The sequence below is a fragment of the Neomonachus schauinslandi genome, chromosome 5 (genome assembly GCF_002201575.2).
Source record: "Neomonachus schauinslandi chromosome 5, ASM220157v2, whole genome shotgun sequence".
Lineage (NCBI taxonomy): Eukaryota > Metazoa > Chordata > Mammalia > Carnivora > Phocidae > Neomonachus > Neomonachus schauinslandi.
The window spans coordinates 153,460,059-153,479,310 of NC_058407.1; the positions used below are offsets into that span (position 1 = coordinate 153,460,059).

General features: G+C 36.3%; 1 protein-coding gene across 1 annotated transcript in view; it reads left to right on the forward strand.

The window, feature by feature from the left end:
* Window positions 1-19,252, forward strand: part of LOC110582271 (phospholipid-transporting ATPase ABCA3-like) — a 142,530-nt gene that overhangs the window by 69,063 nt on the left and 54,215 nt on the right. The window contains exons 16-20 of the mRNA XM_044915267.1: window positions 3,828-3,926; window positions 5,019-5,175; window positions 6,162-6,462; window positions 12,296-12,545; window positions 13,624-13,829. Coding sequence (XP_044771202.1) covers window positions 3,828-3,926; window positions 5,019-5,175; window positions 6,162-6,462; window positions 12,296-12,545; window positions 13,624-13,829 — 1,013 coding nt within the window. The remainder of the gene's footprint in view (window positions 1-3,827; window positions 3,927-5,018; window positions 5,176-6,161; window positions 6,463-12,295; window positions 12,546-13,623; window positions 13,830-19,252) is intronic.

Below are 19,252 nucleotides of genomic sequence, written 5' to 3' on the forward strand. Positions count from 1 at the left end.
ACAGAAGTTCCTCCACATGTTTTATTTGATTATAAGTCAGTCCTGGATAAATATCAATCTTTTCATAAGGATGAAAGGGAAAAAGAATGGGCTGTAGAAAGGATACTGAATTTTGAAATAAAAGCACCAATTTAAGAAATCATAAGAAATGCCTACTTTGAAAATATTTTCCAAAAATGGGAAACTTCAGAAATTCTCTGCTTTATAGTCTCAATCAAATTAAAGAGGACACTGTGACTCTAGAACAGTTTGGAGGAGGGAAAATGAGATAAAATGATGTGAAATCCTGATTGATTATAAAGATCTGACCAATACTTATGGCAGAAAAGAGAACTACTGAAAGAGAACACTATGTTAAGAATTCTTCCCAGAATTAAGAGGCCAGGTACTTTGTGATCTTCGGATATGGAGTTCACTCAATGTTTCTGCAGGTCATGTCAACACCAGAGAATGGGCCTATGGAAGTATTCTTTTCCCCAAAATCTCACTTAGCTCAAAATTTTTTTGAGTACCAATGTTTTGTAAAAAATCTACAGAATTTTAAAGATTCTCTTGTTTTTCTTCTTCCAGATTTTAAAACTTAACTAAAAAAAATCTGTCACCTTGCTTTAGGAAGGTTTTGCTGCAAACCTGTCAGCCCTATCTCACAAAATAAAGTTTAGTGAAACATTAAAAAATATGAATAAATAAAGGAATCTGATGAATTAAAAAAAAAGAATTCTTCCCAGAACTATGAGGAAACCTGCAAAAAATAAAGAGACCAACCAGTACATTACCACTACACACCCACAAGAATGGCTAAAATTAAAAAGACAGACTATAGCATATGAATATAATAAATGGATCTCATTGCTAATAGAAGTATAAAATGGTAAAACTGCTTTGGAAAATAAGTGGCCATTTTTACTAAGCTAAATATGTGCTTATCCTATGACCCCGCAATTATTCCTAGTATATACCTTAAAGACAAATGTCCATCAGAAGAGATGTAAAAGAGTATTTATATTTGTAGACACTATTCATAATAGCTCCAAACCAAAGCCACCAAAATGTCCATCAACAGGAAAATGGAAGAATATAGCAATAAAAAAGAATAAACTAGTGGTATATATGACATGGATGAATCTCACAGACATTGAAACATTGGATAAAAAAAGTACACGCTGTAGGATTCCATTTATATGAAGTTCAAGAAAAGAAAAAATCTTTATGTAATTCTAAAATTAAAATTACCTCTATAACATGGGTGTCTGGCTGGCTCAGTCACTGGAGCATGTGACTCTTGACCTCGGGGTTGTTAGTTTGAGCCCCACATTAGGTATAGAGATTACTTAAAATCTTTTTAAAAAATAATAAAAATTACCATAAGATGCATAGGGGTGTGTGTGTGTGTGTGTGTGTGTGTGTGTATGCACACGCGCATGTGCATGTATGGACACTGGGAAAGAAGTTAGGGACTAAGAAGGGACTTGTTAGAATCTCCCTGTGGGATTCTGGAAATGTTCTCTATCTTATCTGGATGGTTACCCATGTATGTACTGTATGTACTTATGTGAAAACTCATTTACAAGTAGTATACTTTGTTACGCCTCAGTAAAAAAAATAAGTATTTAAAAATATATGTAATGAAAAAAACTTTGTAATGGATAGAAGTAAGTACATCAAATGTTAACAATGGTATACTTTAGGTGGTCACATTTTTTTGTTTTTATATTTTTCTGTATTCTCACCTTAAGTAGACAATATATTGTCTTTATAACATCTATATATTTATCAAATATATATGTATTATATATACAACAAATAACAAAACATGGGAAAAACAGCTATACTCAAGGTGGTCAAATTTTTTTCTTTTTAATATTTTTTTGTGTTCCTCTCAAGTATAATATATAGAATATATATAATGTATACAATATTTATATTTGTTAAATATATATATTTTATATTATATATAAAAACATATATTAGAAAAATATGTTTTTCACATAATGATTGGCTCATACAATTTTTTAATTTATTTATCTATTACTATCTTTTTTCTTTACTGAATATCACTAAGGAGCCTAGGGTGTGCTAATCAACATGTGATTGCATCATGACCAAATCAAGAAACTTACTTAGTTCTGGAGTGTATGAATTAGAAAGTGAAAGTCTCCCATAATCACTCCCTATGGGAATAATCACCAGGAAAATTTCTGTGTATATTTCTCAGGATCATTAAATGCATATACTGACATGAGTATAATATGTTGTACATCATATACATACATTGACATGGATACAATAATAATAATTAGTTTTATGATTTAACAGAAATGAAATCCTATCATAATAATGTTCTGAATCTTGTTTTGTTTACTTACCTACATTTTTGGTCAACTGTTTATGGTAGGACTTTTAGGACTTCCCTTTTATTTATTTATTTATTTATTTATTTATTAAAGATTTTATTTATTTATTTGACAGAGAGAGAGAGACAGCTAGAGAGGGAACACAAGCAGGGGGAGTGGGAGAGGGAGAAGCAGGCTTCCCGCCGAGCAGGGAGCCCGATGCAGGGCTCGATCCCAGGACTCCAGGATCATGACCTGAGCCGAAGGCAGTCGCTTAACCAACTGAGCCACCCAGGCGCCCCAGGACTTCCCATTTTTAAGATAACCAAGGAGAAATCTACACTTTACTTAGATCTTACTCTTTCATAATATCATACCAGGATGTATTCATTAAGCTGTTAAGGAACATTTATCTCCACTTAGTGCTCTATTTGTGCATTTTAAAGCCTCATACAGTTTAATTTTGTTATATATGGTATAAAGCCAAAGGAAACAAAAATAAATAATATGCCAAAATATTAGTATATTAACAGTGGATATCTATGGGGCATGATATTGTGATATTTCTATTTTTGTACATTCATTTCTAAATTTTATATGATGCACACATTAATTTCTTAACTGAAATCAAAGAAAAAGAAGAAAATGTGAATCCTGGTTGAAAAGCCAAGCATTGGGAATGAAGAAGCACCAGAGGAAATGGACTTAAAACATGTGAAGGGCTGTCATGTGGGTAGATTATACCTGTTCTATATAATTAATGGTGTAAATTTAGAACCAATGTGCAAACCTAAAAAGAAATGGAAAATAATTTAAGTTTGAATATGGAGGAAATTTTGATAGATCTTCCAAAAGAGGGAATTTTGAGTTCCTCCAACACAGAGTGTGCATATAATGCTCCTCATTGAAAATATGTTTGATGGTTTTGGAAAAGATCATCTTATAAATGTGAAGTACTGTAAAATCTTTCCAGGAAAAATATTCTTTAAAAGTCTTGATGTCTCTACATTGCATCTGGCTCAATTTCCATGGCTTTTCTTGACTATTGAATCATTTAGTTCTGTCCATGTCTCCTATTTCTATTGCACCTACTCCATTGTCTATGTGAGTGGCTTTTTTCTCCTGTTAATTTGAATAATTTTTTTAAAAACTTACTGAATAATAAGAACCATAGCATTTATATGTGTGTGATAATTCATGTGAACTAGCTAGAGTTATTAGCATATATAGAGTCTCATGGTAGTTTATTAGAAGACCAAAATTATGTGTTTTCAAGAATTAAGTAGAGTGGAAAACAATGTGCTAGAGCAGTTTACTAGTTTCTGTTACGAGTACTGAAGTGAAGAATGAGCTACATTTTCCCCACTGCTGAAGGGAAATCAGTTCAGAATAAAAATATATAAATATGAAAATCTTCTGATTTGGTACTAACTTTTATTCCTCCCTTCCCCCTTTTCCTTCCCCTTCTTATTTTTTTTCTAATCCATATTCTAGCTTTGAAGCTCTATTTACTGATCTGGAAAAGAGACGATACGAGTTAGGGATTGCTAGCTTTGGTGCCTCTGTTACTACCATGGAAGAAGTCTTTTTTAGGTGAGCAAGGATGCATAAGGAAAATAAAAACAAAAACCATTGGGGAGGAGGAACCACATCTTGGTCCCTTCTGTAAACTCACCAAACTCAGAGTCACACATTAGAAATTTAAGAGGTGTGGAGAGGAGAGAACCAACATGATTTTTTTTTTTACAGTAATAACCCCCAAAAAACACCACTATCATTTTTTTATTATGTTATGTTAATCACCATACATTACATCATTAGTTTTTGATGTAGTTAGTGTTCCATGTTGTTTGCGTATAACACCCAGTGCTCCATGCAGAACGTGCCCTCTTTAATACCCATCACCAGGCTAACCCATCCCCCCACCCCCTCCCCTCACACCACTATCATTTAAAAAAAGAGCAGATATTTTGATTCACCCAAAGTATGAATTAGATGTTAATTTTTAACTTGAATGAGTTCAATTTAATGAAACACTCAATACCTTGCCCTAATTTTCCTAGCCTTACTATGGTCTGCCAGCAGTCCTGTGACTGGGGTTTGGGAACCACTCTTCTACCAGAGTTTACCCTGTTGCCTCCCTATAATGCCCCTGCCAAGTCAGTAAGCAAACCCAGGAGCCTTTTTTTTTTTCTTTTTTAATTTTTTTTTTTAAGATTTTATTTATGGGCGCCTGGGTGGCTCAGTTGGTTAAGCGACTGCCTTCGGCTCAGGTCATGATCCTGGAGTCCCGGGATCGAGTCCCACATCGGGCTCCCTGCTCAGCAGGGGGTCTGCTTCTCCCTCTGCCCTCTTCCCTTTCGTGCTCTGTGTCTCTCATTCTCTCTCTCAAATAAATAAATAAAATCTTAAAAAAAAAAAAAAAAGACAGCAAGAGAGGGAACACAAGCAGGGGGAGAGGGAGAAGTTGGCTTCCTGCAGAGCAAGGAGCCCGATGCGGGACTTGATCCCAGGACCCTGGGATCATAACCTGAGCCGAAGGCAGACACTTAATGACTAAGCCACCCAGGCGCCCCACCCAGGAGCCTTCTGAGTGAATGTTTCTCCTGTTCCATTCTCCAAACAAGATATTATGGGGTAGAGTTGAAATTCAATGCTTTGTTACTATTTTTTTTTTTTATGTAGAGTCAGTAATCTGGAAGATTCACAAACAGATATCCAAGCTAAACAAACTCCACCTCCCACTGTGATGAATGAAGTCTCAGTTAAGAACCAGAATAGGAATATGTCAAGAAATTGTTCTACCATGAACGAAAGCCCTGCTATTATGTTTAATACTGGGGTAAGCACCTTTGCTAAGAAACCTGATGTATATTTATTTGATTAGGGCACAAGAGGTACATTTTTGTTTACTATTTGAACAAAGGTAGTGTGGAGTTCTTAACCACCGCACCCTACCAGACAGGGAGCAGTCTGTACCACAACCTAATTTATTTCCTAATGCAGAAGCAAAAAGGTCTAGGTAAAAATCACAGCTCTCACTCACACCATTGCTATTCCTCAGTTCTTTTTTATGTCTTAGAATTCTTTTTTTTTTTTTTCAAATTGCTAACCCAGAAATTTGGTAGTTCACTGAAGCTGGAGTACACTGGAAAGAGCATGATTTTCAGTAATCAAACATGCCCAATATTGTAAGTTTTTGCAATGGGAATTGATAATGCATAAGGGATGTTTCCCTAATTGGTGCAGTCCTCAGTATGGGAAGTCCTTGTGAGTTGCCCAGCATTTCTCTCCTTCTCCTTCTAATTCTCTCTTCCTCCTATAAAGAAGCCTGGTTTTCTTGACTGTTAAGAGTCTGGGGAAAATCATCCTGTTGAGATTTCAAGTGTGTTATATGAAAATTCAGACCTTAAACACTGTATTTAATACTTTACAATAGAGATCAGCAAACTTACATAAAGGAATAATAGATGTGTAAGGTGGGGTTGGCCACATGGTCTCTCTTGCAATCGTTCCATCCTGTCCTTGTAGCACAAACACAACCATAGACAACACAGAAATGAATGGATATAGCTGTGTTCCAGGAAAACTTGATTTACAAAAACAGATCATAATTTGTTGACTCCTGCCTTATAAAGAAAAGACTGATCATACTCTTATGTAGTATCATACTGTGCTTAGATTCTATTCTCAGTATTTATTTAGATAAATTTTATGGGTCTTCTACCCTAAAATTCCAGAGTGTTCATTCATCTTAATGAATTTCATCAGGAATGATCTGTTTGGGTCCATGAATATTGTAATACTGTTTCTTTTTTCCTTCTTTAGTATTCCCTCTATCACCAGCAGTTCTGTGCCTTGTTCATAAAGAGGGCAATGTTCAGTTGGCGGAATTGGAAACTGATTTTGCTACAGATACTGGCACTTCTAGGTTCCTTTACGTTTCTCTCAGAGGCTAATAAGTTTTTACATACTAAAGATGAAAAGGCCAGACAAATGGATTTGGATCAATATGGTCGAACAATTGTGCCTTTATCTATTTCTGGGAATTCTAATTTGACCATGATTTTCCTAAAACATCTTAGGAGCATGCTAGAGTCTCACAAACACACACTTAAGGAAGTGCAAGGTAAGACTCTAGGTAAAAAAGACTGCTCTTAGATGAAGATCTGGTTGTGTGATTTGCAAAGAAGGTCAACTATATATTTGGCTACAGTATAACTAAAGACTTAATGTGCTAGCTCCTCTGAATACATTTATTTTTAAGACAGTAATAATAAAAATTTACATTTACTGAGCACTTGTTTTTGGCAAGAACCCAGCTAAGTATTGTACCTGTGTATCATTTAAAATGAGCCATCACCCCAATTTAGTAGATATTTTTATTACTGATACCAGTTAAATGAGGAGCACTGACATTTAAGGAAGTCCAGTAATTTGCACCAAATCAGACATGTAGTAAAAACAGAGACTTGAATTTAACCTGTCCTACCTGATGTCTGCAAACCACTCACTACATGACATTACTTCTCTGATCATAAAGTTTATTCTCTTTCAAGTCATCAGTTCCTCCCAGATACTATATTTTTTTAAACTGCCACCTGATGAACAGTGTTCTGAGTTAGCAAACAGCCTGCAGTATTGGCAAACCTGTGTGGTTCTTTTTTTCTCTCATTGAGGTTCTGTTGTGAAAATACATTTCAGAAATGATTGTTCCTTATAATACTGATTCTACAACCTACAAGTAATAGATTGGCTGACTACAAATAATTGTCCCTACTATTCCTCTGCTGTAAGTAGTAAGTAAGCATTTGTTAACCAAGGTCACACATGAGGACAGAGGATGAAGGATAAAATAATTATTTTTTTAAAAATTACAGTATACTGCTTATGTTAAAAAAGTAAAATGATTAACTGAATATACTTGTTATATTGATAATGAGATTAAATACAATAGAATAATACAGTAGCCCCACTGATATCCATTTTTAATTGTTATTGTTTTATTCATTAGCTAGAAATTATCTAGGCATAGAGAGAGAATATTTAGGCTTAACCAGTCCCACTTTGTTTTAAGAAACTTACATGTACTTTTCTAAGTTGTGCTCTCATTATCTTAGCCACAGAACCTTGTATAAGTGAATTCTACTAATTCTATATGGTTTCAATTCCAACCTGCATACCTTTTCTAACTGAATTTTTTAGGATAAAGATAGAGCAAGAAATGCTTTATAACTTGCTCTCTCTTTTCCCCAAACTACAAGAAAATGTTTTGGGGGGCACCTGTGTGGCACAGTGGGTTGAGCATCCACACTTGGTTTTGGCTCAGATTGTGATCTCATGGTTGTGTGGGGCTCCATACTCAGCGTGGAGTCTGCTTGAGCTTCTCTTTCCCTCTCCTTCTGCCCCGCTCACTCATGCACACACACACACACACACTCTCTCTCAAATAAATCTTTTAAAAAGAATGTTTATTAATGAGGAAATAGATTTCTAGATAATTTCTCATCTGTAGCTTTCTTCTCAAATAGTACATGCATTAACACTGGGGAAATCACTGCTAACTTTTTAAGCAGAGCCATAAAATAAGTGGGTATGTGCTTTAGAAAGGATATGAGCTTATAATAACTGAAAAATGCCACCTGCCCTCCCAAACAAAAGTTTACATTTCCTTTTCATCCACAATTTAGATGAATGCCTCTTTTTTGGAATTTATTTCACTGAATTACAGTAGAACATTTTTCGTGCATCTCTCAAACTAATTATGGAGAGGCCACAACTTCTTTTATATCTCTAGAACCTAACCCAATTCCTGGCACACAATGAGTGTATAATTGAAATAGTCTTATCAAATTGAATTAAATGTGAGGGAATGATTCAAAAGGGGACAGATCCAATGTCAATGAAGTCAGCTGGGATGTAATTGTGATAATCGAGGCAAGAGAGATTAAGGCTGTGAAAGAAGGAAAGAAAGATAGATTTGAAAGATATATGAAGAGGACTAAAGTAGATTTTGTTTTCTCTTTAGAAGTGGAGGAGAGAACCATTAACACTGAATTTGATACTTTAGCTTTTTATTTTGAGATAATGGTCAATTTACTGTTGTGAAAAATAATACTGAGAGATCTTGTGTACCAATGGTAACATCTTGTAAAACTATATTACAATATCCCCACCAGGGTTTTGACATTAATACAGAATATTTGGTTAGCCACAAGGATCACTACTGTTGCTCTCTTCATTCCCTCTCTACTCTGGCAATCACTAATCTGTTCTCCATTTGTATAGTTTAATCATTTTAGAATGACAAAAAAATGGAATCATATAATATGTACACTTCTGGGATTGGCATTTCACTCAACATAATTCTCTGGTGTTCTATCATTCATTCCATCATATGCTATGAGCCGTTCCATCATGGGGTTGTACCACAGTTTGTTTAACCATTCACCATTGAAGGACACCTCATTTCCCCCCTCTCCCAGGTTTTGTCTTTTACAAATAAAGCTGTTATGAAATTTCATGTACAGGTTTTTATGTGAATCTGTATCTTCAGTTCTATGGGATAAATGCCTGGGATTGTAATTTTAATTGTTGACTTGTATGATAGTTGCGTGTTTGATTTTTGAAGGAACTATAAAACTTTTTCAGAGTGACTGTACCCTTTTACATTCCCACCAACAACGAATGAGTGATCCAGTTCCTCTGAATCTTTCCCAGCATTTGTGTTGTCACTATTTTTATGTTTATTTTTCATTCTGATAGGTATGTAGTGATATTTCATTGTTGTTTTCATTTGCCTTTGACATCCTTTCATGTGCTTATTGACATCTGTATATTATCTTCACTGAAATGTGTATTCATGTGTTTTGGTCATTTTCTAAGTGGATGGTTTTTTTTTTTTACTGTTGAGTTTTGAGAGTTCTTTATATAGTTTCTCTCATACTGTTTATTATCTTTTCATTATCTTAATGGGTTTTGCAGGATAAAAGTTTTTTATTTGGATAAAGTCCAATATATCCATTTTTTGATGGATTGTATATTTTGTGTCAAGTCTAAAACTCATTACCTAACCCTAGATCCTGAACATTTTATTATTTTATTTTTTAAAGATTTTATTTATTTATTTGAGAGAGAGAGAATGAAAGAGAGTGAGTACATAAGGGGGGGGAGGGTCAGAGGGAGAAGCAGACTCCCTGCCGAGCAGGGAGCCCGATGCGGGACTCGATCCAGGGACTCCAGGATCATGACCTGAGCTGAAGGCAGTCGCTTAACCAACTGAGCCACCCAGGCGCCCTGAACATTTTATTTTAAATGTTTATAGTTTTCTAAAAGTTTTAGCTTTATACTTAACATCTAAATTCATGATCCATATGGCATTAATCTTAATAAATGTGAGTTGTGGGTCAAGGTTAAATTTTGTGCTTGTGGATGTCCAATTGCTCCAGCAGCATTTGTTAAATTATGATATCCATTAAAATTTTTTTGCTCCTTTATCAAAAATCAGTTGGGTGTGTGTGAGTCAGTTTTGGGATCCCTTTTCATACTCCTTTAATCTGTGTATCTGTTCCATCACCAATATCATGCTTGAAATCTGGTAGACCAATTCCTCCCACTCTTCTTGTTTTCTAAAGTTGCTTAGTTCGTTTTCCATTTAAATTTTAGAATAAGCTTGTCTATAAATACAAAAACTTTTTGTTGGAATTTTGATAAAATCTTATTAAATCTGTATATCAATCTGGGGAGAAGTGACATCTTTACTGTGTTATATATTCTGATCCATGAACACAACTGATTTATTTAGAATTCCATTTATTAGGAACTTTTTTGTTTCTTTCATCAGTGTTGTGTACTTTTCATCACACATGTCCTGTACATGTTTTGTTAAATTTACACCTAAGTATTTCTTTTTTGAGTAAATGTAAATGGTATTGTATTCTTAATTTTGGTGTCCATATGATTATTCTAGTGCATAGAAAATAATTGATTTTTGTCTGTTTATTTTGTAACTTGCAACCTTGATGAACTCATGTATTAGTTTAAAAATTTTTCGTGAATTCCTTTGGATTTTCTACATAGACAGTCATGTCACCTGCAAATAAAAGCAGTTTCATTTCTTCTTTTATTATCTGTATGCCTATTATTCCCTGTTTATGCTTTATTGCACTGGGTAGACCCCACTTGACCATAGTTGTAATTCTTTTTATATATTGATGAATTTTATTTGCTAATATTTTGTTAAGGGGTGTTACATTATATTTGTGAAAGATATTGGTCTGTAATTTTCCTTTTTCTTGGTACTGTCTTTTATGATTTTTCTATCAGAGTAATACTAACTTGATAAAATGAATTCAGAAATGTTCCCTCCTCCTGTATTTTCTGAAAGATATTGTGTATAATTAGCGTTGACTCTTCCTTAAATATTTTGTAGAATTTTCCAGTGAAAACATCTAGACCCAATCGCTTCTTGGCCTTTTGGCTAAGATCAAGTGAAAACATCTAGACCTAGAGATTTCTTTTGGGAGAAATTTTTCATTTATGAGTTAAATTTCCTTAAGAATTATAATTATTCAAATTACCTATATCATATTGGGAGAACTGTTGTAGTTTGTGTGTTTTGAGGAAGTGTTCTATTTCATCTAAAATGTCAAATTATATGTGTAGAGTTGTTCACAGTATTCCTTTATTACCCTTTTGATGTCTACAGGATCTGTAGTAATTTCCCCTATGTCATTTCTAATATTGGTAATTTATGTTTTTTGTTTCCCGTTCTCTTTCTCACTGTGCTTTTAGCTGAGTATTTTCTAATCAACCTGTCTTCCAGTTTCCTGTCTACTCTTCATTTGTGTCCAACCCGCTATTTATTAATTGTAGTTGATTTTTTTTTCAACTCTAAAATCAATACTTGATATTTCCTATGGACTTCAGTTCTCTCATAAATATTCTGTCTCTAATAGCTAGTTTATATGTGGATGTATTTCTATTTTCTGTGCTTTTTTTTTGGTTCTGTGTTTTGGTATGCCTAGTAATTTTTTAATTGAATGCCAGATATTGTGTATGAAAATTACATAGACTCTACTTGAGATTATCTTCTCCAGAGGAAGCTTAATTTAATTCCTGAAAGGCAGTGAGATTAAGGGAGGATCTAAATCCAATCAAGGATTTAAGTGATTTGAGACTGTGTTGAAATTTTTATAAGAACTGATCTATACCTTACCGTTACTCTTAGGGTATAGACCTTCAGGAGCCCCACTGAAAGCTTGAGGATTTACCAATGCATTCCATAACTTATAAATCTAAAATGCCTTAAAGGGAAAAGGGGTATGGAATGTTTGGCTCCATTCAGTGCATTTCCATCCTTCTAGGGGCTTATCCCACAAATGTTGATTGCTTTTTTAGATATCTAATACCTTCAAAGAGGTGATTTCTTATTTATTTAATCCAGTTTTTTTTTTTTTCACAGAGGGAGGTTGTTTTCTGCTTTAAGCAATAAAATCTATAAGTGGAAATACTTATGGATCTCTTTAAGATAGATTAGGGGCAGCTGGGTGGCTCAGTCTGTTAAGCATCTGCCTTTGGTTCAGGTCATGATCCCAGGGTCCTGGGCAAGGAGACTGCTTCTCCCTCTCCTCCACATTCATGCTCTCTTGCTATCTCTTTCTCTCTCTCTCAAATAAATAAATAAAATCTTTAAAAACAAAAGAAAGATAAGAAAATCTATACTATGTTGCCTGTGTTTTCTCAGTGAGGTAGGAATCTATGTCATAGACTATGAAGTGAGAGAGCTTGGAATTGAATGATAGAATAGAGTGCTTAAAGACAATGACAAATGTTTGAAATAATCTTTATAAGAAACTTGAAAGGGATGACAACCAAGTAAAATTATTTGTTCCTTTTTCCAACATATGTTGTAGATGATTTCTTTTGTGGATAAACTGACCAAAGCTATTTCCTCATCCTAGGTGACCTACTGAAATACTTAATGGAAAATGAAGATTGTGTTCACTTATGCATTGTTGCCTTTTCTATTGAGGTGAAGACAAATAAAATAATTCTTACTGGTCTTTTCAACAATCAAGCCTATCATTCACCATCTCTGACCCTGGCAATATTAGACAACATTCTTCTCATGACAATTGCTGGCTCTAATGCTTCCATAACAGTCTTCAATAAACCTCAGCCACACTCTAAGTATAAAAAACAAAGTGGAACGTATGTTATTCTTTTAATTAAAATTTGATTTTTTTATTTTTTAATTAACATATAATGTATTATTGTTTCAGGGGTACAGGTCTTTGATTCAGTCTTACACAATTCACAGTACTCACCATAGTACCTACCCTCCCCAATGTCCATCACCCAGCCACCCCATCCCTCCCACCCCCCTCCACTCCAGCAAACCTCAGTTTGTTTCCTGAATTTAAGAATCTCTTATGGTTTGTCTCCCTCTCTGGTTTCATCTTGTTTCATTTTTCCCTCCCTTCCCCTATGATCCTCTGTCTTGTTTCTCAAATTCCTCATATCAGTGAGATCATATGATACTTGTCTTTCTCTGATTGAATTATTTTGCTTAGCGTAATACCCTCTAGTTCCATCCACATCATTGCAAATGACAACATTTCTTTTTTTGATGGCTGCATAATATTCCATTGTATATATATACCACATCTTCTTTATCCATTCATCTGTTGATGGACATCTAGGCTCTTTCCATAGTTTGGCTATTGTGGACCTTGCTGCTATAAACATTGGGGTGCACATGCCCCTTTGGATCACTACATTTGTATCTTTGGGATAAACACCAAGTAGTGCAATTGCTGGATCATAAGGTAGCTCTATTTTCAACTTTTTGAGGAACCTCCATCCTGTTTTCCAGAGTGGCTGCATCAGCTTGCATTCCCACCAACAGTGTAGGAGGGTTCCCATTCTCTGCATCCTCGCCAACATCTGTAGTTTCCTGACTTCTTATAAATTTGATATTTTTTAAGGATTTATTTATCTATTTGAGAGAGAGAGAGAGCAAGAACAGAAGCAAGGGGGAGGGTCAGGGGAGAGGGAGAAGCAGACTCCCTGCCTCAGGGCTAGATCCCAGGGCCCCGGGATCATGACCTGAGCCAAAGGCAGATGCTTAACCAACTGAACCACCTAGGTGCCCCTAAAATTTTATATTTTAAATGCATCTCTCCTATATGATTACATTTACGTGGTTAAAAATAGCTATTGATAGAAATTTATGTTTTCTGCTATATTGATTTTTCTGATATATCTACTTTTGTTCCTTCTTCTGTAGATTGGATGGATTCCAGGTGGCCTTATATATACATTTTGGCATGGCTCTTTTAATCAGTGGCTTTTGTCTCCTGACGGTGACTGAACGAGTCACTAAAGCAAAGCACATCCAGTTTCTGAGTGGGGTTTATGTCCCTGTGTACTGGCTTTCTGCTCTACTGTGGGATTTCATCATCTTCTTCATTACCTGCTGCTTACTACTCGTAAGTGTTAGATACAGTTTGTTGAGGGCTCGTTTTCCTTCTGTACCCCCTGGAAAATTCCTATTTTCTTATTATGTAACTCGAAATATAACTGTATTTGGAAATAGGGCCTTGAAAGAGGTGGTTACGTTAAAATGAAGTAGTTAGGGTAGGCCCTAATCCATTCTGACTGGTCTGCTTTTTAAGAAGAGGATATTTGAACATACAAAAAGATACAAGGAGTGTGCATACACATGGTAAAGACCATGTGAGGACACAGCCAAAAGGTGGACATTTGCAAGCCAAGGAGGGAGACCTCAGAAAAACCAACCCTAAGAGAAGATAGTGGCAGGGTAGGAGGATGCTAGGCTCATCTCCTCCCAAGAACACAACTAGATAACTATCAAATAATTCTAAATACTCCAGAAATCAACCTGAAGACTGACAGAACAAACTCCACAACTAAAGGGAGAGAAGGAGCCACATCATAGAAGGTAGAAAGTGTGGAGACTGGTTTAGGGGAGAAACAGACCACTAATGCAGTGGAGGGGAGGGAGTTGTGGTCACAGAGAAGGGTGAGAGAGTAGAGGATAAGGGAATGCACAAGGGGAGCATTTCCCCAAAGCCACTGCTGGGAAAATGAGAAGGTATGATTTTTTGAGTTCCTACAACCATTAGGGCTTAAAGCCTGGAGTTTTAAAGGTCAGCAGGTTTGGCTAGGATAGAGCTGTGGAGGTATTATGCTGCTCCTGGAAAGAAGACAGGCGAACAATCCAGAGGCAGACAGCATGGAAACAGTGATCTGAAAAACACCTGGGACACACAGGGAGCAGATTATTTGTTATTCTCAGAGTGCTTCCCTGAAAGGCAGCATTCACAGAGACACCTCTCTAGGAGACAAACGAGCTGGCTGGTATTATTTCACCACCCTGCCCCTCATCAAAAATACACAACCACCTTCAGGAAGCAGTGCAGCACTTACACAGTCTGCCTAACTTGCTTACAATAAGTCCCACAGCCCCGTGCTGTGGTGGGACTGCCCTTCTCAGTCAAGCATGTCTCAGTCCCAGTGCAGTGGGCCCTTTGCCCAGAAGACTAGCAGAAACTCCTGACCACACTACATCTCCCAACCAAGGAGTTCTGCTGGGCTTCAGTTCTAGTGGAAGTAATATCAGGTCTCATTTAATAAGCAGACTAAAGCACACCTAGTTAAAACTATCCACATTCTGGCCAAGGACCAAATACTACCCACTGCAGACAAGGAGAGCTTCTGCAGACAACTGGCCTGAAGGATAGAGCAGGCAAAACACAATAGCAGAACACACACAGCACACACCAGAGACGCTGAAGTACCAGGCTCTGGACACTACATGACTTCTTCTTCATAAAGGCATTTACTCTCAGGAGCAGGAAACATAACTGGCTTTTCTAACACAAAGAAAAAGGCAATGACTTAGACAAAAGGCCAAGATGGAGGAATTCATCCCAAATGAAAGAACAAGATAAGAGATCACAGCCAGATATCTAAGTGAAACAGATGTAAGTAACATGCCTGATGGAGAATTTAAAGCAACAATCAACTTGGTTAGATTTTAGTTCTTTTATTTCTCCAGAAAGGGATTCTTTAGTGTCTTCTATGCTTTTTTCAAACCCAGATAGTATCTTTATAAATCATTGTTCAGAACTCTAGTTCCAACATCTTACTAATGTCCATATTGATTAGGTCCCTGACAGTCAGTATTGCCTCTCCTTCTCTCTTTTGAGGTGAGTTTTTCCATCTTGTCATTCTGTCCAGAGAATAATAGATGAATGAGAGAGCAAGATACTAAAATGGCAACAACAATCCCAGAGAGATATACACTAAACAAATGAGAAGAGATCCGAAACTGGGGGTGGGGGTGGGGGGGAGGTGAGAGAGAGAGAATATAATCAGACGGGTGAGCGAATAGAGCAATACACTATCTCCTGAGTGTATTTTGGTCAGTTTGTTAGAGGAAACTACACCTCAAAATTGTAAAGAAAGAAAAACTTATATATGTACAAAAATAAAATGAAATGCAATGAAAGGATAGAATGTAACTGTGAAGATGAAAATTAAAAAAGACTTTAACAAAACAAAACAAAAAAAGAGAATATGATCAGGCGGGTGAACAGAACAGAGCCATACACTAGATTTTGGGTGTATTTTGGTCTGGTAGAAGAAATTGTATCCCAAAAATTTAAAGAAAGAAGAACTTAGGTATATACAAAAATAAGATTAAATATAATGAAGGGATAGAATGTGACTATAAAAATGAAAATTAAAAAAAGATTTTAAAAAAAGGAGTTGATAAAATAAGTTGATTGAAAAAGAAAACTAAAATTAAAATTAAAAAAATTAAAGTTGAAAGACTAAAGAATCATGGGAAAAAAGACATGAGTTCTATGTGTGTATTCCCCTAGTGCTGGAGTTTTGCAGTTCTCATTGATGGGTGAACTTGGTCTTGGCTGGATGTGCTTGTTGGTCTTCTGCAGGGAGGGGCCTGTTGCATTGATTCTCAAATGTTTTTGCACCAGGCGGAATTGCACCATCCTTGCCAGGGGGCCAGGCTAAGTAATCTACTCCAGTTTGCTCTATGTGGCTTTTGTTTTCTGAAGGCTTTCCGCACAGCTTTAGAGGATGAGAATGAAAATGGTGGCCTCCAAATCTCTGGCCCTGTGGAAATTCACAGTGCCTGGATAGATAAAACCTGATTTATATATGCCTACCTGGATGAGACTAATTTGAAAAGCAAAGGAGGAGTGCCCGGAATGCTGGGCCTCCTCTGAAGTTTCTTGGCTGAACTCGGCCGGGTTCTTACTGCACCTCAATTAGTCTCATCTTTGAGCAGGGGCCCGACTGTGCCGCAGATCATGGTTTATGGCAACCCCAAGCTGAGAGCCCACTCCTGGGCTCACTTGTTGCAGCCGGCTTCCCTGATCCAATATCTGGGAGCTCTGCCCCCAATCAAAAGACACAGGGTATCAGATTGGATAAAAAAGCAAGACCCATCAATATGCTGTCTGCAAGAGACTCATTTTAGACCCAAAGACACCCCCAGATTTAAAGTGAGGGAATGGAAAACCATTTATCATACTAATGGACATAATAAGAAAGCTGGGGTGGCAATCCTTATATCAGACAAATTAGATTTTAAAACGAAGACTGTAATAAGAGATGAGGAAGGACACTATATCATAATTAAATGGTCAACCAAACAAGTAGCTCTAAAAATTGTAAGTATTTATGCCCCTAACATGGGAGCAGCCAATTATATAAACCATTAATAATAAAATCAAAGAAACACATCGATAATAATACAATAACAGTAGGGGACTTTAACACCCCCCTCATTGCAATGGACAGATCATCTAAGCAGAAGATTAACAAGGAAATAAGGGCTTTGAATGACACACTGGACCAGATGGACTTCACAGATATATTCAGAACATTCCATCCCAAAGCAACAGATTACACATTCTTCTCTAGTGCACATAGAACATTCTCCAGAATCGATCACATCCTGGGTCATAAATCAGGTCTCAACCAGTACCAAAAGACTGGGATCATACCCTGCATATATTCAGATGACAATGCTTTGAAACTGGAACTCAAATCACAAGAGGAAAGTTGGAAAGAACTCAAATAGTTGGAGGCTAAAGAGCATCCTACTAAAGAATGAATGGGTCAACACAGGAAATTAAATAAGAATTTAAAAAATTCATGGGAACCAATGAAAATGAAAACACAACTGTTCAAAACCTTTGGGATACAGCAAAGGTGGTCCTAAGAGGGAAGTATATACCACTACAAGCTTTTCTTAAGAAACAAGAAAGGTCTCAAATACACAACCTAACCCTACACCCAAAGGAGCTGGAGAAAGAACAGCAAATAAAGCCTAAACCCAGCAGGAGAAGAGAAATAATAAAGATTAGAGAAGAAATCAATGAAATAGAAACCTAAAGAACAGTAGAACAGATCAATGAAACTAGGACTGGGTTCTTTGAAAGAATTAATAAGATCGACAAGCCCCTAGCCAGACTTATCAAAAAGAAAAGAGAAAGGACCAAATAAAATCATGAATGAAAGAGGAGAGGTCACAACCAACACCAAAAAATACAAACAATTATAAGAACATATTATGAGCAACTACATGGCAACAAATTAGACAATCTGGAAGAAATGGAGATTCCTAGAGACATATAAACTACCAAAACTGAACCAGGAAGCAATAGAAAACCTGAACAGACCAATAACCAGCTAGGAAATTGAAGCAGTAATCAAAAATCTCCCAACAAACAAGAGCCCAGGGCCAGATGGCTTCCCAGGGGAATTCTACAAAACATTTAAAGGAGAATTGATAAAAGTTCTTCCGAAGCTGTTTCAGAAAAATAGAAATGGAAGGAAAACTTCCAAACTCTTTTTCTGAAGCCAGCATTACCTTGATCCCAAAACCAGACAAAGACCAGACCAAAAAAAGGAGAATTACGGACCAATATCCCTGATGAACATGGATACCAAAATTCTCACCAAGATACTAGCCAATAGGATCCAACACCGCATTAAAAGGATTAATCACTACAACCAAGTGGTATTTATTCCTGGGCTTCCAGGGTGGTTCAATATCTGCAAATCAATTAACGTGACAGATCACATAAATAAAAGGAAGGACAAGAACCATATGATCCTCTCAATAGATGCAGAAATATCATTTGACAACATACAGCATCCTTTCTTGATTAAAACTCCTCACAGTGTAGGGATAGAGGGTACATACCTCAATATCATAAAAGTCCTCTATGAAAAACCCACAGAGAATATCATTCTCAATGGGGAAAAACTGAGAACTTTTCCCCTAAGGTCAGGAACATGGCAGGGATGTTCACTCTCACCGCTGCTGTTCAACACAGTACTAGAAGTTCTAGCATCAGCAATCAGACAACAAAAAGAAATAAAAAGCATCTGAATCAGCAAAGAAAAGCTCAAACTCTCACTCTTTGCAGATGACATGATACTCTGTATGGAAAACCCAAAAGACTCAACCCCAAAATTGCTAGAACTCATACAGAATTCGGTAAAGTGGCAGGTTATAGAGTCAATCCACATAAATCAGTTGCATTTCTACACACCAACAATGAGACAGAAGAAAGAGAAATTAAGGAGCCAACCCCATTTACAATTACAGCCCAAACCATAAGCGACCTAGGAATAAATCTAATCAAAGAGGCAAAGGATCTGTACTCAGAAAACTACAGAGCAATCATAAAAGAAATTGAGGAAGACATAAAGAAATGGAAAAACATTCCATGTTCATGGATTGGAAGAACAAATATTGTGAAAATGGCTATGCTACCTAGAGCAATCTACACATTCAGTGCAATCCCTATCAAAATACCATTAAGTTTTTCCACAGAACTGGAACAAACAAT